The following is a 25,870-nucleotide window of genomic DNA, read 5'->3' as shown; positions in this document are numbered from 1 at the left end:
TATAATATAATTATGATATTTTTAAGTTTTCAGTAACATTTATGTAAAAGAACCAGCACCACTTTATTATGTTACATCAGGTATAATTATAGCACCACTAAATTATCATATAATTAAACAAAATACTTTTCTAAACTGGTCTGAACCAGTTTCAAGAAATAAGTAGGCTAACGAGGTTTTGTAGTTTTATCATATCCAAGCGCCACCTGATAAATGCTTTGAACATATAAATAATTAAATACGCTCAGTGCTTCTACTGCTTCAACATCGTCAAGAAACAAAATGTGACTTTATTTATAACCAGTATCTATGGCACGATTACAGGCTGAGTAGGCAATCATTGAAGAATACCAACATTTCATTGAATAGAACTTCATTGGCCATGTAACCGCCACATCTGTGTTATCAACGTTAAAGTTGTCTACAAGATATTCTCAGTAAAAAGCTAATAACAAAGTAAAACAAAATATAAACAGCGAGTGTAACTTACAAGCTCAACAAACCTAGTAGCAAAAGGGACAACATGATATAAAATACAGGAGGGCCATGAAAGAGAAGACTCCTCTTTTTTTCTGCTAACAGGTATCCGACTGTAACCTCATGCTACAAGACATCTTCAGGCTTAGACCGCCAGACATTACTAGCTCAGATGCTCTTTCTCTGCTCCCTCAATTCACTGGGTATGATAGAAACAGAATCTACACAAAGCCCCCCCTTAGAATGCGTGCAATCTATTTGCTTCATTGAGTATCTCAACACCAACATTTCTGTACCATTAGCGACAAAGTCACCTACATGATATTCTATCCAATTCCCTCGCTTGTTGTTTCCATACGAATCATCTTTTTCAGGTTCATCCAAGCAGCATTCACGTGTCACTTGCTGACCATCAGAAGTGGAAAGCTCAAAGCGGACAGGCTTTATATCCCAACCATGGGTGTTCTCATAACTACAAAGACGGCGTCCAAGCCTCTTAAAGAACTTCCCAAGATGCAGCCTAAATAAAAGGCTATATACACCAGCAGGGAATGGAAATTTTACCATTCCATCAACTTCAAACCACCATATCTGCTGTAGAAATGCCACAATGTGGAACCTGCAAAGATTTAACTAGTTTAGCTTGATGGAGTAATCTTTGAAGCAAGTGATCAGAATAGTTAGTAGCTATTAGTAAATATAAAACTGTGTGATTTAGAAGTTGATGCATCACTCCTATGTCAGCTGAACCATCTAATAGGAAGATAGTTAGCCTTTCTTATAAAATTTGTGGGCCAATTAGTTACCTTCAAAACAAAACCCTAACAAAGTTTTCCTTCTCTTTCTCCACCTTTCTTTTCATTCTAACAAGGATGTGCTGCACGATGGAGCAATAGATGAGGAGTCTGGAGATTTCTAGCCATTAATCACCATTTCTACCTGAGTTGTCAAGCGGAGACCAGAAAGGATTTTTTAGCATAAGATTGTCTCCATTGCTACTACTGCAAGTGGATCAACAGGAACAAAGGTACAATCAAGAGTGACCAATGGGTGAAGTGGAATCACTGAGGCTATCCAGTTATAAGCAACAGGTGAAGCTCGAGAATTATATATCAAACCTACAAAGAAGAAGACTGTAGAAACAGAGAGGTGAATTTGAGCTATATATTAAGTCAAGCTCGAGCCATATTGGTTTTAGAGCTAGCCTAGCTCAATCCAGTCCTATCTGAGCTCCTCTCAAGCTCAAAGTGAGTTGAGCAGTGAGCACTGCTTCCACCAGTTTCAATTTGGGCTTACCTGACCTGACCTAACCTTTGTTTACACCTCAATAATATGATGTGATATTTTAAAGAAGTGAAATAAGATAGACTTCGGTCTATTCTGTATAAGATCTAGATTTATATTTGAAACTTCAACAAGGAGGATAGATTGAATATCTCCAAATGAATCAAATCTAAGAAAGAGAAGGAATTTATTGCTGAACTTATCCGCCAGAACAAAAATGCTCTATGAATATACAAAAGACATATTTAAGAAGAAGAATGAGTAGAAGAGGAATAAGAGAATAAAGATATCAAGTGAAATAAGATTCCATGCAATTCTCATAAACTTTTTGGAGTTCATCACTTCCATAATCTCTAATACAGACACAAAAGCAATCCTTAAACTGTGTTTTTGAATTGTTTACATATAACCATCCGAGGAAATTATTTAATATTATTGGATCCATAGAGTACTCAGAAACACGCTAAAAAAAATCTAATATAACTCCAATATGTAAAAAATTATTCACTTCGAATTTTGAAAATGAATATATCCTAACAAATGAATAAAAATTGATCCTACTGATTAAGATCTCTAAGCATGTATATCCAACCACATCCAGCTGCTCCTTACTCTTATGCAGAATGAGTTCCATTATATATGCTTAATATAGAATATATACATCATTCTTATGGTTCTTCAGTCAATGTTGATCCTGTTTTTCCATGATCCACTGATCCACCAGAAAATTTAACCACACCAATCTCCTGTACCTACCCAGCCTCCTCTTTTCACCCTTTAAATTAAATCTTCTTAAGAAGACATAGTTGTAATAGGTTAGAAGCTTATTTTCAAATCTCTCATATTAGCTCCCACTTAAATGATAACTTTTATCTACCCAATTATTTGGAGGTCCTAACTATTGAGGCATCATCAAAATTTAGCAATGACAGATAGGGTTAGAAAAATAACTTCAAATTAAAATAGATAAGCTAAACTCGCACTCCTTACCTACCTGGGGGAAAGGGTATTGATAAAGTTGCTTGAATTCCTAAATTAATTATTAATGGAGTGAAACGTCAAAAGGTGACCGTGATAATAAGATTAATATCAACCCCCAAGATGATATTGAATGAATTAGTAAGCTTACTATTCAATAGATACCCCCACCCCCCACCCCCAACCATAAAAGTTACAAATGCTGCATCTGATGATGATAATAACTACCAATCACTGGGATGCAAGTTTCAATAAGAGCTGCTGGGAAGAGGAATCAAACAAGCAAAAAGAGAATGGCATCTAGAAAGGAAGACATGGTAATAGAATTGGGAAAGAAGCAAGAAATTTGGGAGGAGGAGGATTGTAGTGAGGTATACCTAGACTCCTCGGTAGGAATCCAAGTCCAGTATCTACGGTCCTCGATCCCCGTTATACACATGGCCTTGGCGGAGATCGACATGCAAACTCGTCCGGTGACTCTGTTGAGCCAGACTGCCTGCAGTAACAGTCAGTAAGAGTAAGATAAGGAAGAAAGGGGTGGATGCGGAAGAGGAGGGGAACAGGAGGCATAGATGTCCCTCTCCTTCTTTTCTTTTTCCTCAAATATTTACCTTGGTGCCATCGTCAAAGTGGACGGGGCGAGAGAGGAAGGCGAAGATGTCTTTTTTCTTGGCCAGGTGCCGGTAGCTCTCCGGGGGGAGCAGGGCCAAGATGTCGTGGTAATTTGGAGGCAGCTTGAACTCCCACACCGAGTCGGAGGAGGCGGCACCGCGGAAGGCACGGTTAAGGCGCGCGAGATTGCAGATCTCGGGAGGGGTCAGGTACATGAATACGCATGCCACGCAGCTCTCCGGTATATCGCCCAGTCTGGGCCCAACGCCTTCGCCTGATCCATCCGTCAGGTTAGAGAGGGTTTGCCCCATCTCTGCCTCGATCGATCAATCGATCTTACCCTCCCTTGTTTCAATCGAGCGATTGCAACCGAGCTACTAGTCGGCTACCTCCCTATCTAATAGATCTGCCCATCCCTACTCCTACTCCTCCTAACTTCTTGTACGTCTCCTCTTCCTCCCTCCCTGTTGGGCTCTGTCAATGAACAAGATTTGATTCTTACGGTCTTACTCTTTGCCTCAAAGGATTTGTATTGCAGCCTCTCTTTTCCTTCCCTTCTTTAATCGTCGTCCAAGTCTAATAAAAACAATAATGTCAAACTGGAATCTCCTCCGACCGCATGATAGTCTTTTACCTGCCGCCTCCTGGTGACATCTGATTAAGCACGAAGAAGCACGGGCAAAAGGGAGGGGGGACAGTCTTTGAGTAGAAAACATTATTATTTAATTAATAAATCAACAGCACATGGGAGAGTTAGAAATTGTAAATGCAACACGTCGCTTAAAAAAAATAATAATAACAACGAACGATTGAGAGGGGGTTAGCATGGAAGACTGCAGTCCCCTTCCACGATAGTTGGGCCAGTTGGCAAACAGCACTCCCAATTGAAGTTGTGAAGCGTTTTACAGCACTCAGTAATCACGGCGATTCCCCCGAACGCAGACTGAACTGCTATTTCTCATTATGGACTGAGATTGCATCTCGGAGGCACCGAATATTGCTATGCCTAGAACTCCGAGGCAGTAGTACCTTTGCGTTTTACTTAGTAGCCTAGTACTTAGGAAAATAGTTAATTACAGATGCACTCCCTGAATTTTACTTAGTAGTTTTTAAGATTCTAAATTTTTATAGGTTATAATATCCTTATCAAATTTTGAATCTAAGTAAAAAATCAAACTACAGTAACGAAATATACCAAATAATTATTATACCCTAATTAATATCTCATAATATTATTATTTTTTAAAATAAATAAATTAATAATTACCCTCAAATAACTTAACTTCTCTGCTCTCTTCACTCGTCTTCTACGCATCGGGCACCGGCGGCATTCTATTCGCTGGAGGTGATCCAGTCAACGGCAGCGGCGGGTTGAAGGACGACAAGGACCTCCGCGCCGGTGCCGCCCTCTGCGTCCGCGCGCCCTCCGGGAGCTTGGCCACTGCCTCCAGGATGCTACGGCGTGCGGCCCAACGTCGCCGAGGGCCGCCGCCGCCTCGTCCGCGCCAATGCCCGCCAGCTCGCCACCGCCTCCCCGTCCCACGCGGCGTGCCCCCCCTCCTGCTCCCTCCTCACGTTTCAATGCATTTTAGATAACTCAACAGTTCCACAACCAGATCAATTTTAGGAAGAATCCCAATTCAAATAAGATAGCATTAGCAAAATCCAGTAAACCAAATTGCTTTTATGACCAAATCAAGTGGCCACGAACATGAAATTTTGATTTTTTTTTTTTTTTTTTTTTTTTTTTTTGTTTTTGGGGGCGGGGGTGGGGGATGTGAGATATATATATATATATATATGTATATGTTTTTGGGCACACAGAAATTAAGGCACCGCTGCGTTTACTTCACGACATGCACCGTCCTATTCTTGCAATTGTGTGCTTGCAATTTATACATATCCCCTGATGTATGCCAATCCAATCGTGATATTTGTTCATCAATTTGCTAAATGTGTTAACATGCCTCTGCAAGCTCAATTGTGCAGAATTCACATTAAGCTTGGATTTAAAGAAATAGAATCAGGAAAAAGAAAAAAATCAACAGCTTAGTGAAGACATTGTCGAGTTGATAATGACCGCAGTTAAATCTAATGGAAAGAAAAAACTTAGAAGTGACCCAATCACGAATAAATTTTTAGTCATTTTCAACATGATTTTTGTACGAGTGAAAAACACTAGATTGGTATGAATAGACTTAATTTTTCTATCAAATAAAGGTTCTACATGTGACTGAAAGCAGATGAAAACTTGTTCTGCATCAAACTTGTAGGAAAATGGAAACAATCAAGTGAACCTACTGAAATCATCAATGAATAAATGAGACATAATAATAAAACTCATTATTTGAAAAAATTGGAGCAGGTCCCTGGGATACAAGGAAGGACAAGTATAAAGAGAAAGTCGACTTTTTGGTTGACGATAGGCAGAGCATGAAGTCATTTCTTTATTGCTGGTGACTGGAAGGTGGAACTTGGAAAGAACTTGACGAACAATACGAAATGTTTTAAGTGACCCAATCGACAGTGCCGATCATTCACCAAAGGACGTTCACCCACAGGCTAATAAACTCATGCTCTTATTAGAAGATGAACAAAATGGGTTACAACCCATTTCTGGTTGACACGCGATGGTGGATTTGCTCGGAAATGTAGATCCTTAACAAAATAATAATAATAATAATAATAATAAGATGGGTGAAATTCAACTATGAACTTTATTGTCATGAGTAAATTTGTTAATAGAGATAAGAATTTTGGTAATACAAAGAAGATGTAGCATATTGTGAAGAAGAAAATGAGTAAAATAAGTAGAAATTTTTAATGTCCGACGTTGTGTATTATCAAATTATATATACATATCATTGTGGACTTTAAATGGTTCTTTCCCGTTATATGGTTTTGCACCAAAGTTGACATTGTGAATGTTTGAGGTAAGATGATGTATAATGGCCGAATCTGGGACCAATACAAACCATTATTTGATTGTGTAGAAGTAAGAGAAGGCTCCGTGCTTTCCATTTGATTCTCCCTGGAATGAGTTAACAAACCTTTAAATAACAATTTAAAGCTACATTCTCAGCCTTACTGCAAAGTTGGTTCATGTCCTCTCCCATGAGAGTGATGATTCATCTTGTTTGAATACTTTCGTATTGCCATACTAGTAGAAAATGAGAGGTCAACAACCACTTTGATGGAGCTCAATTCTTTGCTCCTATGTAAGCATCAAACCATCCAATTCTTGAATGATTAAAGGATCCACTCTTGTTGTCACAGATGTGACGAAGGGATCATCATGTCATATTCTTACCATAATCCAGCAGGTGAAAATGAGACAAATTCAAAATCATCCGAAGGCTTACAAATGAATGCGAGTGTGTTCGTGAGGTCTTTAATTCAGTTTATAATAATAATTTGCTATAGATGATCCAGCTTTCTTCAAAGTTGATAGTTGGTAATGAAGCTGCATAATTTGAGCACGAGATTGCGCACGAAGTGAACGCACATTCAAGCGCAAGCCAAACTTAATGAGAGGTGATACAATCAACCATTGTTTTTATAATTAGTCTTTGGAAGCATAATTAGTGTGCTAATGTTATTTTAGATAAGGAAGACATAAGTATGCTCAAGATAACTTGATGTTGTTGGCACCAAGGTAGATAGTCTGAAATGACTTCCTGATCAGGGCCAGCAAAATTTGGAAATGTTAGACTAGTAAACTAAGATGGGCACGGATAAGATCCATCCATGAAGCCAAAGAGTTGTTCTTTCAGGAATGAAAGATTTTAGGCTTCCACAAGAGATAATTATCTCTTATAAGCTTAATGGCTACCAAATGATGAAAAAATTACTAACACTTGGAATTGAACTGGAAATAGAAGAATTCATAATTGGTTGGCTTTGTGTTGGTGGAAGGAGCTGAGGGTGTTGTGAGGGAGGCCATTGATTTAGGATGATACTAGTCTCTAAGGCTCTAATACTACATAGAATATTAGAAACACTCAAGGATTTTAGAATTCTATTTGCCTTCCACACCTTCTCGTACGTGTACAAAGGCTAGCATAATATAAAGAATGGCGGTACAATAGTTCTGCTATTATTTCCTATATATATAGTATAATTGAAATTCATTTCTATATATCGTAGGATGATTGGGATTTACTTTTTATATGTACAACTGGCTTAATATGCATGATTGAGAGGATTGCAGTAGCCAAGGACTGATGTTTGTTTCATACCATGTATCATCCATGCTCCTAATTGTGTGCTTCAGATTTAGGCATATTCTGTCGTGCATATCAATCGTGGCAATTACTTTGCTTTTCATAGATGAATTGCCAATATGGGTCAACTTAGAGGGGTTTGTTTTTCGTTACCTGATCATTCTCTTGAGTAGATCCATGCCACTTATCTGTTGTATAATAGTGTCAAAATAGACGAGTAGCGGGAGCTAAACTCAACCAGAACTCGGCTTAATTTAGCTCAAGCTGAGACAAACCTGAATTAGAACTGGCTCACTTAGACTCTGCTCATGCTGCATAGGAGATGAGATGGTGTCGGAGGTGATTGTTTGGTCTAACTCAAATATCTCTCAATTTTTCCTTGTAAGTTCGTGTATCCTATCCCGCTTCTTTCAATTAACGGTGCCTTGTACTGCAGATATAGGATTACGTTCGTAGAACGAGTTCTAAGGTATCTATAGAGAGTCATCACTAGAGATGCCAACTGTTGATGTAAGCTCCAAATAGTTCTATGGTGAAGGATAAGATGACCGTGACAAACGAAGTCCTGATATTACGATAATCAATAAGTAACTTGGTATTCTTTGATTCCGTGTCAAGCCTTTGTTCAGTATGATGAGAGTCATGCCATAGCGATGATCTTTTGGTTGTAAGTTGGAACCCAAAGACATCTATCTCACTGGGATTTGCTGGAATCGACGCTACCTATCAGCACAAGACATATGCAGAGACCATCAGGAAGACTATGGGAAAACCTGCTGTATCGAGTTAGATCAAGATTCAATGTCGTGTGAAGTCATTTCCACTTAGCTTACTAGCAGCAAATATCTTACGTTCTGTTCAAAGTAGTACACATTTTGTCAGGTATCATTATCATCATTGTTATTCAAGGTATGGTATTGAAATTTGTTGGATGTAATGAGGGCACCACCACACTAGCTGCGATTCATGTAACAACCGGCGTATATCGGGACCGATCATCCTCCATCTGTGATTTGCGCTGTAGGGCAGGGCCACGGTAGTTTCTCTATTGCCTATTTTCACACTTCCATATTTGTTAACATATTTTTGGTGACTTATGGGGTGATAATTGATAAACCTGCTTCTTTGTCATCCTTCAGTATTAGGTGGTAGAGAATGGTCTTTGTTCAAACTAAGAAGCCCATCTTTCAAATGCATTTGCTGATCCAGATTACAGATTTAGGGTGCATATATAATATAAGAGAGAACTAATCTAAAACCTCGCCAACAACGTTATTTTAGATGATATTGTATTTGGCTTTTGCACTTGGGCTGTGGCCTGTGGCAATAGGAAATACATTGCCCAGAGTATCAGAAATTCAGACCTGTTGGTGGACCAGTTAGAGAGATCATTTCTCGGGTTCGGATCTTCTACTAGGCATGGGAAGATCCGATTGCCTGCAAAGTGGACAGAGATGAATGGCCACCGGTCCTCTTCTTTTCTCCCCCTTACATGATTTGTTTTACTTTTTTCAAAGAGAATTGGCAAAATGAGCTCCTCCCTAGACTTATAAACTGAATCGAAGAACGGTGTCCATTCCTCAAAGCTGGCCGCATCAGCATCTCTATCTCTCCCTACATGTCGACGATGTCATCTTCCTCGTTTCTTCTTCGCCGGCGTCCGCTTTATCAGCACAAAACACCTAGAAAACCCGAACCTCGACAAGTGGAGCTCTAGACATGATATGGGCACAAGGCAAATCTATTACAAATCAGCGAGCGATTCCCTCGGTAACATCCCTTCTATGTAAAATTCTCTTTTTCTCAAAACAGAGTAACACACCCGCTTCCTAATTCTTCTCCGGTGTGGGGAGTAGGACTCAAAGGACTTTGGTCGCGGCGCATAGGGAAGGAGCCACTGTGATGGACTGGTGGGTGTCCCGTGTGCGGCTACCACTACTTCATTGGTGGGGCCAAGTGAGCGGGGAGAGAGAGCAGAAGGAGAAGATTATTGTGGTGGGGATCGATGTCCGAGTTCCGTTGGTGGGGAGCCACGGGAATGGGAGGTTGAAGGCGGCGGCGGGAGGCTGGGAGACGCTCGGTGAGAGGGTAAGTGAGAGGGTAAAGGTTTAGTTGACGGAGATGCTGACGTGGCAAAACCCGAAGAGGAACGCTGACGTGGCAAGATTTTTTTATTTTTTATTTTTTGTCGGAACTGTTAATTCTTATCTTTTTATTTTTCAGAGGAACTTATTAGTTGGCCAATTATTTTCGAAAAGATGAAAAGGTGTGCAGTGTTTGAATTAAGGACCATGGTTTCGATCCACGCCACACGCGGAAAACTTGTAAACTGTGGTATGGGACCGAGGGGACGACGTCGACCAAAGCAGCATTAAGGAAGAAGTGGAGGTTTACAGATGATGAGGACATGGACGTGGAGGAGGCGAACACGTCAGTTTAATCGGCCCAAGTAGCTTTTCTCTCAATTCTGTGGACTTCTTGACAAATGGATTGGATTTGGCGTTACAAAACCATGGGCAGTTTCCCGCAGCAGTTTTTCTATGGCCTAGGATGGAACCCAAAAGTGGTTTTGTAGGCCCCACAGCACAAGGTCATCATAAATCAAACAAGGAGAGGAGACCATTCAGAGGCGCCCTGGCCGCTCTTCTCTCGCTCTCTCTCTCTCTCTCTCTCTCTCTCTCTCTCTCTCTCTCTCTCTCTCGTCTAGCGAAACTATCAAACCAAAGACGGAAACCATTTTTTTAAAGTATCTCTCCCTCTCTCTACTTCTCTGTAGGAAGCAAACCACAGAAAACCGCCATCTTGACACCTAAAAACCGGCGGCACCACCACAGGTCCATCCCACGGAGAGGAGAAGAAAATACCGCAGAAAGGAATAAATAAAATGAAATTGGTTCGTTCCCCCTGGTTTTGATATGTTTACTTTTATGACCTTATTAAGCTGCCATCCATCCCCATTAATCTTCTGAGGGGAATATCTACGCCTCTTTCTTCTTCAATTGTTGCAAGGGCAGAAAAGATCAGTGAGCATGGAAGGAAACAATGGAATGTCCGGAGGGATGCGACCGACCAGCATGAGCTCAGCCGGAATGCTAGGGCTAGAGATGCCGCTCCACCATCCCCAGCAGCAACAGCAGCAACAACAACAACAACACCAACACAACCACAACCACATGTTAGCTTTCCCGCCCCAACCGCTCGTCCCAGAACATCACTCCATGAGGCAACAACCCTCGTACTCCCACTACGGAGTCAAGAGAGGGCACCAGCAGCATCAACAACAGCCCGCCATGAGCTCCGAGGACGAGCCCGGATTTGGAGATGACGGCGGCGACGGGGCCAAGCTTTTGTCGCCGTCGCAGTCACCCTGGACGAGGATGAAATGGACGGACAACATGGTCCGCCTCCTCATCTCAGTCGTCTACTGCGTCGGGGATGACGGCGGAGGTACCGCAGCCTCTGGGGAAGGGGAGCAGCAAGTGCACCACCCCTCGTCGGCGGCGGGGAGGGGAAGGAAGGGAGGCGGAGGGGGGGCGGCGGCGTCGCTGCTGCAGAAGAAGGGTAAGTGGAAGTCGGTGTCGAGGGCGATGATGGAGAAGGGTTTCTACGTGTCGCCACAGCAGTGCGAGGACAAGTTCAATGACTTAAACAAGCGGTACAAGAGGGTAAACGAGCTGTTGGGGAAAGGGACGGCGTGCCGAGTGGTGGAGAACCAGGCCCTCCTCGACACCATGGACCATCTCTCCCCTAAGGCCAAGGAAGAGGCCCGCAAGCTCCTCAACTCAAAGCACCTCTTCTTCCGCGAAATGTGCGCCTACCACAACGCCGGCGCGCCCACTCTCCCGTCCTCGGTGCCGCCGGATCCGCAGCCCTGCTTCGCCCACCCGCCCAGCCGGGTAGAACCGGCGGCGGCCACGGGGAAGGGATCCGGACCTGTAGCACCCTCGGCTTCTACAACTGCCGCCGTCGCCGTGGATCAGATGGAGCATGCGATGGGAGCTGATAAAGAAGAGGACGAGGATGACGACGATGACGATGTAAGCAGTGAGGACGATGACGATGATGATGGCGATGATGAAGACGAGTACGATGACGACGGTGATGATCAGGATGACGTCGGCAACAACAAGCAGCACCGCCACCACTACCACCAGCAGCAGCAGAAGCGAGAGGATCAGCAGGTGGACGGGGAGAGTGGCGGGAAGAGGGCGAAGAGGACCTCGCAGCTGCTGTTTCCGACTTCGGCCTCTCCCCCACTTTCTCTGTCATTGTCGTCGCCTGTCTCGGCTACTTCCATTCATCAACTGAGCGGGGAGTTGATGGCTATGAGCGCCGGGGTGGGGGGAGAGCAGCAACAAAGTCAGATGAAGCAGTGGCTGCGGAGGAAGGAGACGGAGCTGGAGGAACAGAGCGTGGAGTACCAATGCCGGGCATTCCAGTTGGAGCGGCAGAGATTCAAGTGGCTCCGGTTCAGCACCAAGAAGGAGCGTGAGATGGAGCGCATGAAGCTTCGAAACGACAGACTCCGGCTGGAGAACGAGCGGATGCTCCTCCTCCTCCGTCAGAAGGAGCTTGAACTCGCCACCAGCAACGGTGATCAGTCGAAGAACAACAACAACAACAGCAACAACATTAATGCGAACCCCAAGCGCCCCGCAGAACACCACCTCAACCCAAACGATCATGATCAACCTTACGCTGCCGCCTGAATATTATTCCGGATCGAGCGCGGCGCCAATGCTTCATTTTTCCTTCATCTTCTTCTTCTTTTCTTTGTATTTTGTTGCACATGCATCTACGGTTTTCCTGCGTGCTTTAGATCGATGGTATGTTTCGCATTGTCCAAAAATATCTCTAAATACAAATTGATCACATGTTAGTTGTGTGTCGCTTTTCTCTTTTATGGCCAATCGTTATTGACAAGTCAGCACTTGACCTTGGTCAATAAGTCTCTCCCCATGCCCATCTGCGAATGGCTCCTAGTCAACTTGCCCGTTATATTTCGACCCTGAGCTATGGCTTCGGAGCCGGGCTAACCAAGCGAGGAGCTGCCGAACTCAACAGGCTTCTGTGGCTCGAGGGAGAAAGGGCTTTTACAAAAACTACCAAGCTCATCCAGGCGAATGAATGTGTTAGAGAGGGTAATTCCGGTTCAAGAATACTTTGTTTGGGGGAGTTCTTGGTCTTGGGAGATCCAATCCCACCTTTCAAGGATTTAGAAGGGCATTGATATTTTTGTTGTCTCTCATATGGATGATGGATATCATATGTTCAGAGTTTAATGGGCAGATCTTCCGTTTGATTCGGTGGAAAGATGACTTCTTTCCTCGTTCGTTGTTGAAAGTTGAGGGTCGATGATATGTTTACTCAAAAATGAACTTGGTTTGTCAGGAATGAATTGAGAGTCAAACTGTAGAATATAAAATATAAAAATTATTATTATTTAATAATTTAAAATTTTAGAATAATTTGTGAATTAACGTATTATCAAATTAGATGTACTTTGGTTTAAATCTTGTCTTATTAATCTTTATTTAAAAATATAAAATTTCACCTATTTTAAATTAAAAATTCACCTTTTGGGTTAAGAAAAATATCTCAATTCAGAAATGAAGGAGAGTATAAGAATTTAAAATATAAAAAATAGTTTTCTAATTCAAGTCTTGTTATATCATTTTTTTTAAATTAAATTTACCTTTTGAGCTTATTAAGATATCACCGTACAAAAATGAGGAAGAGTATTAAGTATGAAAAACAAACTAGTGAGTTAGCAAAAGAATTTGGATTAGGCTAAAAGAGAACAATAGACACCAATTTGTGTCTATAAGAATTTTTCATGTGTCTATTTTGCATGTTGAGTTATTTAACATAGTGATAAGGCAAATACTTTGCCACCCTTGACTATTGAGAATCACCCTCAGTAGCGCAATTGTTGTAAGCGGAGGCACCTAGAGGATGGATAGGGATATGCTTGTTGTTGATGAATTGACGCTGAAAGCTGGGCAGAAGGTGTTTGGATTATGATAGGTGATTTATAAAATAGGATAGCGGAAACGAATCCCTAATCAAATACTGAGAATCCTAATGGAATAGTAAAAGATAAATCCAATTTAATTAGAAAAAAATATAAATAAGATGCTTATAATAGAGAAATCCTAGAGATTAAATCCACTCTTGGGGTTCTCGAGGCTCAACGAGCTAAGTTTCATGATCGAATTATTGACTTTTGAGGTTGCTGAGCATCTGGTGTTATCTCTGATTCTGATAATATTTTGCTTAATGCCTTGTATGATCGTTATTCTTCTGTTAAGCCGAATGGTGGCAAGAGTTTAGGCTTAGATGGGTTATTGATAGTGATTTAAATTCTCGCTTCTTTTATCTCTCTGCTACTATCGAAAAAGACATAATTATACATTTGTTCTTCATAAAGCTAATGGGGTTTTGCTTGATGATCCTATGTTAATTGCCAATGAGTTTTAAAATGATTTTATAACTGTTTGTGGGGGCATGGATTTGAATGTTAATGGTTTGGATACGGCTTTGGGTCGGCCTCTTCTCCCTACTACTTTGGAGAAAGGGGAGGCTGTGAGTGCCTCGCCCCTCGTGCGCCAGGTGACCATGTAAAAGATTAGGATTTCTGCTTGGGGGGTATGCCTTGGGGTAAAACCCCGGGGCTCAATGGGTTTCAAATGGAGGTTTACATGTATATTGATCATGATCAAGGCTGAGAGGCCCTGCCGAACTAAATATGTTTTGCTTGCTTGGGCGTAGTATGTCTTTAAATTCCTAAATATCTCTATCTGGGCAAAAGAAATTTGAGCCTCGTCGGCCTTGGCAATTGAATCGTCCTGGGCCTCTTCCATTAGGGTCCTCTCCAGTATTATAATATCTCGGTGAGACTGTACGACCCATCTTATGAGTAAGAGAGAGAGAGAGACGAGATAAATAGATCGCATGGTGGATGAACTAACATTCCATGATAGTACATAGATAGATTAATTCTCTTGTCCATATATCATGCTTATCCTTGAACCAAAAATAGACGCTATTTTGGTCAGAACTCGTCAAAAATTCTCTCTTTTTTTTTGGTCGAAAAGTTTATGTTTTTCACTTTCTTACGAGACTGTCTTTTCAGTTGCCCTGAACAGTCTACATCTTTCTCCTTCCCACATTCTATTTTGATATTTGGAGAAACTAATAAGACGCCATGATAGTACTTAGGTGAAATGAGCGTAAGATATCAATAACAGGTCCTGGGCAATCCTGGATAGGAAAACAAGTCATGACAACCAAAATCTCTGACTCACCTAGGCATAATTAGAAGACTATACAATTAGGCAAAACGCAATTTTTTTTTTTAATTTGTAATTAGAGGTAGTTGGGCAAAGCAGAAATCTGCCCCTGCGCCATAACGATGTGCAGCAGAATAAACATCTGAGCTACTGCTCACTGGTCGGTTATCTCTGTCAGTGGCATCAACACCACACATAATGGATGAAAGAAAAAGAAAGAGAAAATCAATTAGGCTGCACATATGCTATCAAAAACACATATCTAGCTGTAAATTGATATACCAAATCAGTACAGATATTCAGATCACACTGGCGGTGGGGGCAAATCCAAGAGAAGCCAAAATCCAACGCAGTCTTCTGAATCTAAACTCTCCTGGACAGCAAGAAAATGCAGACCTCCGCATGCCTTCTTTGCGGCTTCCCATGCTTCTGCTTCCTGAGTGGTTGCAGCATTTTTCTTGTAGGTAGCATAAATATACCTAGTAGATACCCCAACTGATAAAATCAAGCAACCCCTGCTGGTGTCTACTTCTACAGAAGAAACCTCCAAACCATTCATCCAAGCTGTTCATGACAGAATAATAACCTTTATTAGGTTAAAACACCTCCATAGAAGATCAGCAATTGTATACAGCTTAATATCTTATGATCACTACAATTGTTGTCATATTTATGTTGATAAATATGCATGCTATAATAATTTGTTACTTTTTTAAAAGGAGATCCAAGCTGTTTATGACAAAATAATAACCTTTATTAGGTTACAACACCTCGATAGAAGATCAGCAGCTGTATACAGCTTAATATCTTCTGATCACTGCAATTGTTATCATATTTATGTTGATAAATATGTATAATTTGTTCCTTCTTTAAAAGGAGATCTAACACATCCCTTTGGAGCGCAAAAGTAGACGGGAATAGCCAGAACTTCATTAAATTGAAATCTAACACATCCAATAATGATGAAGCATACACAAACATAAAAGTGAAAATACTTTTGATGCAAGGAGCGGATAACACAGAGTACCTGCTAGAGGTTTAGCACGCGAAGATGCAACAGCAAGTCCAGGGACTAATGTCTTGTCATCAAACTCAAACCCCAGAAGGTCTAAATCCAAACTCCCACCAAAGGCATATCTTGTTTCTAATGATGACAACTCCTCCTTAACAGCTGCAAAATAGGAAAAAGAAATTAATTGCTTAGAGAAACAACATAAAGGGCACCATCAATATTATCATTACAGCATGAAAGGGACTAACGTCCTGTGCAAATTTTCTTTTTAAATGAGTAGTTACCTGAAAAAGGCAACTGGACAAAAGCCCATTTCTCCCCAAAGAGGTTGTCAGGAAGATCCATGGGGAATGGATTATCCAATGCTAAAAGGGGCTTTGATCCTTGTTGGAAACCAGGATGTTGGGTGTATACGGTCTCGTACCGCTCCTCTAGCCATAGAAGCAATGATATACACTATAGATCAGAAAATTATAATTAGAACTACAAATGGTATGGATGTTCAAGATTAGGAGAGCAGTTTATTGAAGGATTGTCCAAACATTATTGAAGACCTAAAATACAGAACTTACGGCAAAGAGAGCAACATTCTCTTCATCTTGGCACTGACTGCCCTAACGATTTATATGTCTCAGATTTCCAGTTTCCATTTATTCTTGTTTGGCAAGATTGGAACTACAAAGCCAATGTTTAGTGAGTGTTATATTTCTTACTTGGTGCATATCTTGTTGTCCCATGAATGTTTTTTTTCCCTTGCTAGAGATTTTGATCGGAAGGACGAGCCTACGGACCGCTTCTGCAACTGGATAACCCACCCTGCCTTCCCCAGCTGGATATCTTATTTGCATATTCTTTTGATCCAATTTTTTTCCTCCGTAACATTTGGGAAAAGATGAGACAATTATTCTTTCTTTTTTATTTCTGTTATTCTTGTTCTTTTCATGGTATGAAGAAATTCAATAAAATAAATAAATAAAAAGTGCAACTTCCTACAACAAGCGGTATCGGAGTTGTGCACAACAATTGCCTATGAGCTTCATTATATGTATGTATATGGCTTCCACTTTCACTGGATATAAACGGTGGATATAGGATAATGCTCCCTTTCAATGGTTATGAGAGTATTATTAGTATGGCACATACGAAGCAACTACAAGGGACACAGATGAGTGAGAGACAGGGGATAGATGAAGGAGGAGGAGTTGCATACCCGCTTACTGGGAACTGCTTTAATCCCCAGCTCGTTACAGGCCCTCGAAATAATCGTCTGCATCTGAGACCTAACAAAACACAGAAACAGCAAAGCAAAGTATGTCCTCGTTATCACATTTATCCCAAAATTCAGAAGATAAAAAGAACTTCTTTTGTCATGAATAAGGAGGCAAAACACAAGAAGAGAAGATAAGTAGGACCTGAAGAAGCGTATCTTATCGGGAAAAGGGAGGCCCAAATTGTCGGCAACAGAGGCGATGGCATCCTTGAGGGTGACGCTGTTGATGACATTGTTGGGGAAGTAGCGGGTGTACTGCAGGGAGAGGGTGCGGTCGCAGACTACGAGTTCCCACACCTTCTTCCCGCGGTCGTCCAGGATGGGCCGCGAGCAGAAGTCCATCTCCCACTCCCTTATGCCCTCGGCGTCCGCATTCGGGTCTAGGTACCGCACCTCGGCGCACGGGTCCAGCTCTTCTTCCTCCGCCGATTCTTCTGCGGCGCTCGGAGCAGAGATAGAGGAGCACGGAGTCGGCGGGGAGGGCCGGTGGTGCCTTGCGGTCGTCCGAGGGAATCGCGAGACGAAGAGGGAGATCGGGAGTCGGCAGATGGGGAGAACGGAGGAGGGTATAGATTTTATAATAACTTTCCACCTCCTCCTCTTCCGGGAAGTAGTGGGAGTTTGAAGCCCACCGTAGCCATGGCAAGACACTGAAGTCAGTTCCAATCCTCAATCCCTATTCCGATTCCGAACGAAGGGAGGTGAAACGTTATCTCAAACCACGGACACTTCGGACTTCGTCCCTACAATCGAACGGCCTCGACCCAGAGCCCACTTTGGACCAAGCCATACCATATGCCACCACCATAAGCGAAATTTACTTCATTAGGCCATCTATGGGAAAGTATTCTTTTGTTAGACTGGTCTACAGTAATGCCCACCACCATTAACCGACTTTGAGATTGCTATTTGGATTACAAATATACATACGAAGTCCAATATGTTATTTAAGCACATTGCCCGTAAAGTAGCTTGAGTTACTAAATTTGAGAAGAGAAATTTAAAGGAAAATACTTAGTTATGGTACCTCGGAGTACAGACGGATATTTGTAATCAATCAACAGAAGTTTCCAATTGGAAAACCAAATATTGCGATGCACCAGGATACTTACTAAATAAGAAGCATACATTGGATTATCCGAGTGTGCCCTGACAGTACTTTGAAACACGATCAGAAACAAAACAAAAACGAAAAAACAAAAAAGGTATAGAGTCAACATGCAGTGCTTAACTAGGAGTCAACATGCAGTAAAGAGCTTTGACCAACTCTAAAAAGCTGATAACTAACTAATAACAACTTTGACTGGAGAAAAGCTGCTCGAAGTGTACATCATAAACTACAGAGTTTCAGAATACTGCGTTACAAGCTATCTAATCCTCCAACTCAATAATCTTCACAACTGAAGCATCCCCAACTTTCTGGCAAACGACAACGCGATCATGCGACTTTATCACACCAGAGGCCTTACCATGATCAAGGGCAACCTTTAGGACGGACTCATTGGTCGCACTGGTAGATTCAGCCTACAAGTCCGGGAAAAAAAATGTCAACTGAAAACTGCTTCTAAGAAAGAACGGTATGCATCACCAAATATAGTGAGCAGTTAAATAGAAGAAAGCTTCTAAAAGGAATACAGTTGTCAGACTTGATAAGCAAAGGTGACCATTATTAAACTGCAGATCAAGTACCTCACCTCTTCCTAGCTGAAAATAACATGTAATCACTCATATTACCCTCTTTGTTCAAAATATATAAAAAATATCCATCTATCACCCCCTACTGTTCTTTTTCAGCTATCACTCAAAACTGAGTTTCATTTCATTTGTGGTTAAAAAGCTCTTGGCCTGTAAGTCGTTATCTGGACTCAGTATCTGAATATTGGTATGCATTCTTTTGCTTGTAGATGGAGCCATATAGGACTAGTGGAAGTACATCATCTCGTTTTTGTGTAATCTCAACAGATACCAACGCAGGCGCTTCACCATGTGAACCTAGAATATTACCTCCGCCTTACCAGATTTAGTCTATTTTCCCACAAAATAGAGTAACATTATGATGTGCGAAGCAGAAGACAAAGGCCCCAATTTACCTAACAGTACTCAGCAATACTGCAGGTGACGAGATATTTCAGTAAACAGGTGACTTGACATTTCAGAAAACATGCATAATAGCCTGGCTGTTTGGTTATATGATTGCCATTACCAGTAGTTCTTTTAGAATTAACTTACAAGTAGTTCTGGTAACCCCTCATCTAGTAGCTGGTGAGATTAGGATATCAGGATTAAGAATGGCACAAATATTTAAAGAAAAGGCAATTCCTATATGCACCAATAATTTTGGCAACAGGATTGAAACATCACCGCACTAAGGATTATAGGAAAGGCAACTCACTGATATAACATAATCTACCAAGCCAATTACAAAAAATAGAAAGACAAAAAGGAAACGTTAGACTGATCACCTGTTACTATCATACAATAATCAAGTAATAGGTATTTGATTTCTGTCCCTACACATATATCTCAGACTGAGTACATTTGAATATATTTGTGTGCACATAGTAATATGTGGATTAGGGAAAACAACAGTATATAACTTACAGGATGTCGAGGATCAGCAAGCATAGGAAAGAGGCCTCTTACTATGAGAGATTGTCTTGCCTGCACATTTGATAAGTTCTCATCAATGTTATTGAATTGGAGACGACATACCAAAGAGGGTTAACAATCAAAGTGAGGTAATAACAACCATATGCCAATACTCTTATTAGGATACATATGGTTTTGACTTTTAAAAACCAATATCCAGGAGTGACAAAAGAGAAATCCATAAAGGATCTAAGTTCAACCCCAAATGTCTAATAGGATATTATATTATTCTCTATCATCCTACCATGAGAAATTGCATTAGACGAGTCTGGATCAAATATCTGATGTTCTACACGATCAGATATGCTGATATGATACCAGGGTTCAAACATAATATGGTTAAGTAATTGGGCATCTCTTATCAAGCCTGAGAAAGTTATGCTCGATTTGGGCCTGATTGGTCATTTATCAGGTTTAGCTGGCCCTAACCCACACAATGTACATTGATATAGAATGCATAAGGTAGTGGACGTACTTCAAATGCACCAGTAAACTTCCATCGTAGTTGGTTTGTTTTGAGCCGAGGGATGACAACAGATAACACTGGCATAGTAGGCCTATACTTGGCGATTAATCTGCATCATGTGAAACATGTCACATCATGTGGAGCTACTAAAATTAATGTATACAAATTTTATGTGACAGAGCATGTGTGCAGTATGTATTTTATCTGAACATTACCTTGCAGCCCTTCCAGACGAAGTGAAGACAATGATAACAGAGGCCCTAACTTTGATAGCAGCACGTACCTAACCACATTCACAAGCCAAGTAAGAAGGACAATTTTTTCCCACTTTCTTGTACTTGAAGAATAGCAAAAGTGAAGTCGGAACTTACAGCAGATGAAGCAATAGACTCCAAGTGGGACATGGGTTCTCCAACATATCTCACTGTATTTTTGAAGTACAAATCTTGGTTGAAAACCTTCTCCGCCTGCAAAAGCATATATCTAATAAACAATGACCAGACTCAAGAAGAGATAATGAAAAGGAGAAAATGAGGTCCTGATAACAACATTATCCACCTTTAATAGCATTTTTAAGATTATTATAAGAATCTAAATAAAAATGTTCATAACATTAAACAAATAAAAATGATTGAAGAAAATCAGGAACACATTGTTATTTCAACAGGCACAGAATTATTGAACAAACCAAAAGAGATCATTAATTATGTAACACAAGGCTGACCTCAGCACAGATTTTGCCCACAATTGAAATAGTTTCGACAGGATATAGTCCTCGAAGAGTCTCAGCGCCTAAAAGAATTGCATCACTACCTGGATCACAATGGTAATCCATAATCCAAAGTCAGGATTGCAAAATCCTAACTCTCAACTCCATTAAGTCAACAAAGAGGTAAATTCTTCGCATAATTGAACACCACAATATATTTAAATCATGACAATGGACATAGTAGAGTATTTAATGACTCCTAGGAACAGATTATACCATCAAGTACTGCATTAGCCACATCTGTTGCTTCTGCGCGAGTAGGCCTGAGATTGTCAGTCATACTGTCCACAACACGAGTAACCACAGCAGGCTTTCCAGCCATATTACACTTATATACAGCAGCCTTTTGAAATAAGAACACCTGCAAATGGCACATGATGATTAGAAAATAGTTATAGTACAATGCATCCTAATTTTGTAAGAAAACAAAGGAAAGAAGTGACTGGATGATTAGGAGTTGAACTACTAGACCTAAACCACAATATTCAGCAATCAGAAACACCCTGTACTAAAGTACTTACATTAACACTTTCCAACACAATAAAAGGAAATTCTCAAGGTAGTTAAATTTCCAATGTCGCCCAAATCATAGATCCCAACTTCGGTCAATCCCAATCCGAGCCGAAATCAGCTAGTTGGCTAGTTTCGACACTATAGTAGGCCTGCTGCCGGTTGCAGCAGTAGCCTGCAGCTAAGAGAGAGAGAGAGAGAGAGAGAGAGAGAGAGAGGGGGGGAGGAGAAGGGAGGGGAAAAGAGATTTTTAGGCTTAATATATGAGTAATTATTTTTTTTTATTTTCTTACAATTTTTTCTAAATTTTTAAATTTTCTCAATATTTTTAAATAATATTTAAAATTTTATTTAATTAAAATAGTCCAATCTAATACAGATGGTCAATACGGTTAATATGTATTGTTTTTCCGAATGACCAATACGGTTGATATGTATCGTTTTTCCGAACGGCTAATCCCAATTTTTGAAACCTTGGCCCAAATAATTGAGAACATCTATTTAAGATCTTTCAAAAAAATTCAGAAAATTGCACGAAGTTCCTTCATCTTTTAGATCTCCAATTTTTTTTGCTCCTTCTATAATACTCAAATATTTATTCCAAACATTTCCAATTAATAGAAAGGTTTACCTTCTCAGGTGGCAGATCAATTCCCAGATTCCCCCGTGAGAGTATTATGCCATCTGCTTCTTGCAGAATCTCATCAAAGTGAGTTAATCCCTACAAGCAAATGAGGTAAAATACAGACATGAGTTGAAAACTTTGGCCACTTAAGCAAACCGATAGGACATATAGTTAATGACGGATCACCTCTATGTTTTCAATTTTTGCAAATATCTGAGTTTGTTGGAGATCGCCCAACCTTGACAGGTATTCTCGCGCCTGCATGGTGGGAATCAGGAACAACTTATTGAAATCGATATTGGTTGGAGCATTTGGCGAGCTAACTTAGTAAAAGGGTACCCAAGAATAGATAGAAAGCTTCACTTACATGCCGAACATCTTCTGCATGCCTTGTATAAGATAATGAAAGGAAGTCGATTTTATTTCGAAGACCCCATTTACTAATAACCTGATACAATTGATGACAAACCAAATTGAGAGGTTGTGCTAGTGCATTTCAGCAGTTCAATATATCAGCTAAACCAAGATGCCAGTGAAAACTTCTCTATATGGTTGTAAAATGATGCCTAAAGAAGAAAAAAAAAAATCTTACATCTTTGTCGGCATCAGAAAGTGTGGGCAAGTTGATGTGTATTTGAGAAATGTGCAGTGTGAATAGAGATCCAGCCAAAGTAGCAGAGTTCTTGATCATACAGAACACATCGTCCCCTTTCAATTCAGCTACCTGCACCATGCAGGTCCAATATTTGCCTCGGAAAATAAACAAAGATGAAGAATTACCAGAATGCTTAAGCAACATTAGAATACCCTTAGCGATTCACATGACTAATTTTCCAACTAATACTTCCAATTCATCCCATGCAGATTGCCAGCAAAGGAGAAAACTAGCTTTGGTTTTTAAGGCACTACATACTGGGAATCAATATTTAGTAGTTCAATAAACCATTAAATGCATTTTAACTTTTAAGTCAGCTAAAAATCGTAACTAAACTGTGAAATCTGACCAGCAACTCTGCCAATATACATACCTCCAACCAAACAGAAGTAGTTTCACTGCCAGTGAACAAGTATTGCCCAATGAATATTGTGTCCCCTGGCTTCACGGACTGCAGAGAACAAAGAACATATCAAACTCTTGCGATAGTAAATAAGCCATAGGTAACTTAGATGACCATGAGACTAACAAGAAGCACAAAATCCATGAAGCTAGCTTGCATAGCCACAAGGATGCATTAAAAGAAGAAATTATGTCTAGCTGTTGGTTTCTCATCTATGGTTCAGCTAAAATTACTTCCGGAAAATAAGAGTGCGGACAAAGCTGTACAGCAATGAGAAAGCAATCGCTGTGCAGCATTTCATTTACCAAGTATGAATTCGAGCAAGGCACTTCAATGCTCTGTTTCAGAAAAGGAAAAAATAAAGCAAAAAAGAAACCTCCTAGACTTCCCTTGGTATTCAGGTTGTAAAATCATGATAGAAACATAGTAAATGAGAATGTCGATGTAGCTTGACCGGTCAGACAAAAACACAAGCTTTCTCCACTTTTGAGCCGTGAAAAAGCCCCCAGTTTGAGACCTTGAGTAGGGCACAATTCAGCCAGAGAAGGCTAAGAGCGCATTCTATGCCTAGTGGTTTTGGTTTTAGAAGTGGGCAAACAAAACACTATCTGCCAACCCAGAGACCTTTTGGTAAACCCCTTACACTTAGAACGGCTTACACATGCCCTCCTACAGCAACTTTTAATCTGACAACTCCATTTGCTAGGTAAGATTCATCAACTTTCTATATTTAGGGTAAGTATATGGATTGCCAATTTGCCATTCATCGAAATCAAGTGATCAAAGCTTGCAAAACAGAAAATGCATAAGAAAAGGAGAAGGCACTGTTGGATTTGTTGCAATACGCCAAAAATCAAAGAAAAGAAAACATGCACATAGATCGGCATGTTCATGGCGGCTCTTTCACTTTGGAGCCTGAGCTCTGGGAGTATGGGCCACTCTCTAGGATAAAAAAAAAAAACTTTCTTGTTGTTGATAAGGCTAAGAGGGATGGCAACTTGACAAGTCCTTAATTTTAGCATGTGCGAACCAAGCAATGGAAACAGAGAGCAAGATAAGATGTAATTTCATGATGAGTAAATTCATAAGGAAAGAAAAAGTGGTTTGAGACTCTGTTGAAGCCACAAACAACCTTCGATAGTCCACTGAAGTTTATGGGCAACAGATTAGACGATGCTTCCCTTTCTTGGTCAGGAGTCAAAACAACTAATGCACCTGCCTCGAGTGAAATTGCGTTTCCACTTTTATTGACAACCTGTAATTCTGGGCCCACCGTATCTAACATGACCTGGCAAACCAAAAAAAGATTTGCAAACTTGCTCAGTTGGCCAAATTAGATGTTACCACGGATCAAGACTGTCAGAAAGACATCAAAGTAAGCTACGGCAGCTCATGTTGAAATAACTAGTAATCAAGCAGAATGAAGGACATGGAAGGAACAAAAGGTATTCCTCTAAGCTAAAATCCAATTGGAATGACGTGGGCGTCAACCATGTGGTGAGTAACAGATTCAATTCTTGAAATATTCAGCTACTTTGCAAACTTTTGCCGGAGACTGCATATATCAGGCGATAAATGACAACTTACAGCGCACAGCTTCTTGGTGCTCTTTATAGCAAGCTTTAGATTTTCCAAAGTCTCCTGGTGATAATCGGTGTCCCCCCACGAGAAGTCAAAGCGAGCCACTGAAACAAGAAAACTCGACAGCGAACTGCTAGATCAGGAGAAAATTCACATGCTCTCTCACGTACGTTAGGGAGGGGGAGCGATAACAGAGGAACCTTAAGAGGGATTGTTTTACAAGGCATAAAACTAACCGGACATCCCAGCTTTTAGGCAAGCAGAGATCACATCGACGGTGCGTGACTTGGGACCGAGCGTCCCCACAATCTTGGTCGTTGCAGGAAAGAAGCTCTGTCGTCATACAATCAGGTAGGGTCACTCAGTAAGCGAAATTATAGAGCAACAAAAAGCATAATGGAAAATGCACGAAGGGAAGAAGTAAGATCAAAAGAAGATTTTTAATTTTATTTTCCCTGCACGAGAGATCTCTCGTTCGGCAAAGATCCAAGGCTCCAAACGCCCAGAAGCGGAAGGAGGTAGAGCAGCATTATTATCAAAGGGGAGCGGTAAAAAATATGTTAATCGAATAATTTCAGTTAAAAGTGGGGAAGAAGAACACAGCATAACCGAGAAGGGGAAGAGATCGTACGGGCTTGGACGGCTCGAGGATGGAGGCCATCCTGATTGGTTCTTCAAGCAGCAGATTGGTGGAATGCATATTTTCCTTTCCTTACCTCACTCACCTCGCTTCTCCTCTCCCGATTTATCCGCAGCGGCGCCAACTAGAAAAGGAGATCTAGACAGACGAGGAGAGAGAGAGAGGAAAGCTTCTGGACTGACGGGTGTACCTTGTAAACTCTCCCGTTCCATCACGCAATAAGGTACAGGTACTATTATGACATATAATAATAGCTAATCGAAGTCTTAATTCAGAAAACCGCATATGCTTATAATTTACTGTTGATTAATGAACACCTGATAGATAGAGGTAGAGGTGGGTCGATATTCATCGTGATGGGAAAGCGAAAATAAAAAATAAAATATATCTAGCGGCCGGCGTCGCGCTCCGTACTCTACTAGAC

At 40.9% G+C, this 25,870-nt stretch overlaps 4 protein-coding genes across 4 annotated transcripts; 1 reads left to right on the top strand and 3 right to left on the bottom strand.

The window, feature by feature from the left end:
• Window positions 1–270: 270 nt before the first annotated feature.
• Window positions 271–4,330, bottom strand: LOC140758403 (F-box protein PP2-A15). Its single transcript, XM_073094552.1, has 3 exons — window positions 3,351–4,330; window positions 3,117–3,235; window positions 271–1,096 (listed from the first exon to the last, which is right to left on the bottom strand). The coding sequence occupies exons 1-3, from the start codon at window positions 3,660–3,662 to the stop codon at window positions 646–648; spliced, it is 882 nt and encodes a 293-aa protein (XP_072950653.1). The 5' UTR covers window positions 3,663–4,330; the 3' UTR covers window positions 271–645.
• Window positions 4,331–9,087: 4,757 nt separating this feature from the next.
• On the top strand, window positions 9,088–12,460 carry LOC140758340 (uncharacterized). Its single transcript, XM_073094461.1, has 4 exons — window positions 9,088–9,344; window positions 9,431–9,662; window positions 9,798–10,467; window positions 10,589–12,460. Exons 3-4 carry the CDS (start codon window positions 10,459–10,461, stop codon window positions 12,281–12,283), a joined length of 1,704 nt encoding a protein of 567 aa, XP_072950562.1. The 5' UTR covers window positions 9,088–9,344; window positions 9,431–9,662; window positions 9,798–10,458; the 3' UTR covers window positions 12,284–12,460.
• Window positions 12,461–15,069: 2,609 nt separating this feature from the next.
• On the bottom strand, window positions 15,070–17,956 carry LOC140758285 (protein TAB2 homolog, chloroplastic). Its single transcript, XM_073094385.1, has 6 exons — window positions 17,941–17,956; window positions 17,291–17,816; window positions 17,089–17,158; window positions 16,163–16,334; window positions 15,894–16,037; window positions 15,070–15,430 (listed from the first exon to the last, which is right to left on the bottom strand). The coding sequence occupies exons 1-6, from the start codon at window positions 17,954–17,956 to the stop codon at window positions 15,171–15,173; spliced, it is 1,188 nt and encodes a 395-aa protein (XP_072950486.1). The 3' UTR covers window positions 15,070–15,170.
• A 300-nt stretch (window positions 17,957–18,256) lies between these two features.
• LOC140780144 (pyruvate kinase 1, cytosolic-like) lies at window positions 18,257–25,656 on the bottom strand. The gene is made up of 16 exons (XM_073125505.1): window positions 25,438–25,656; window positions 25,043–25,139; window positions 24,813–24,910; window positions 24,358–24,513; window positions 23,196–23,273; window positions 22,760–22,891; window positions 22,535–22,615; window positions 22,354–22,425; window positions 22,174–22,263; window positions 21,249–21,393; window positions 20,988–21,076; window positions 20,635–20,730; window positions 20,479–20,546; window positions 20,273–20,372; window positions 19,750–19,809; window positions 18,257–18,672 (listed from the first exon to the last, which is right to left on the bottom strand). The coding sequence occupies exons 1-16, from the start codon at window positions 25,504–25,506 to the stop codon at window positions 18,520–18,522; spliced, it is 1,584 nt and encodes a 527-aa protein (XP_072981606.1). The 5' UTR covers window positions 25,507–25,656; the 3' UTR covers window positions 18,257–18,519.
• Between the last annotated feature and the right edge of the window lie 214 nt (window positions 25,657–25,870).

Source organism: Typha angustifolia, chromosome 3, assembly GCF_048772165.1.
Source record: "Typha angustifolia cultivar Huaian chromosome 3, ASM4877216v1, whole genome shotgun sequence".
NCBI classification, from domain to species: domain Eukaryota; kingdom Viridiplantae; phylum Streptophyta; class Magnoliopsida; order Poales; family Typhaceae; genus Typha; species Typha angustifolia.
Note: the sequence above shows the minus strand (reverse complement) of the source record. Positions and strands in the feature narration are given on the sequence as shown.

Bases quoted from the DNA above. Each gene is read 5' to 3' on its own strand.
- LOC140758403 (XM_073094552.1), bottom strand. From the start codon at position 3,662: ATGGGGCAAACCCTCTCTAACCTGACGGATGGATCAGGCGAAGGCGTT. The intron at 3,236-3,350 runs GTAAATATTTGA...CTGTTACTGCAG, and splicing joins ACTTTGACGATGGCACCAAG to GCAGTCTGGCTCAACAGAGT. The intron at 1,097-3,116 runs GTATACCTCACT...AAATCTTTGCAG, and splicing joins ATTCCTACCGAGGAGTCTAG to GTTCCACATTGTGGCATTTC.
- LOC140780144 (XM_073125505.1), bottom strand. From the start codon at position 25,506: ATGCATTCCACCAATCTGCTGCTTGAAGAACCAATCAGGATGGCCTCC. The intron at 21,077-21,248 runs GTATAATCTGTT...ATTGTGATCCAG, and splicing joins GGCTAATGCAGTACTTGATG to GTAGTGATGCAATTCTTTTA. The intron at 20,731-20,987 runs GTCAGCCTTGTG...ATGCTTTTGCAG, and splicing joins TGGGCAAAATCTGTGCTGAG to GCGGAGAAGGTTTTCAACCA.
- LOC140758285 (XM_073094385.1), bottom strand. The intron at 17,159-17,290 runs GTCCTACTTATC...GTGTTTTGTTAG, and splicing joins GATAAGATACGCTTCTTCAG to GTCTCAGATGCAGACGATTA. The intron at 16,038-16,162 runs GTAACTACTCAT...CCTATTTTGCAG, and splicing joins TGTCCAGTTGCCTTTTTCAG to CTGTTAAGGAGGAGTTGTCA.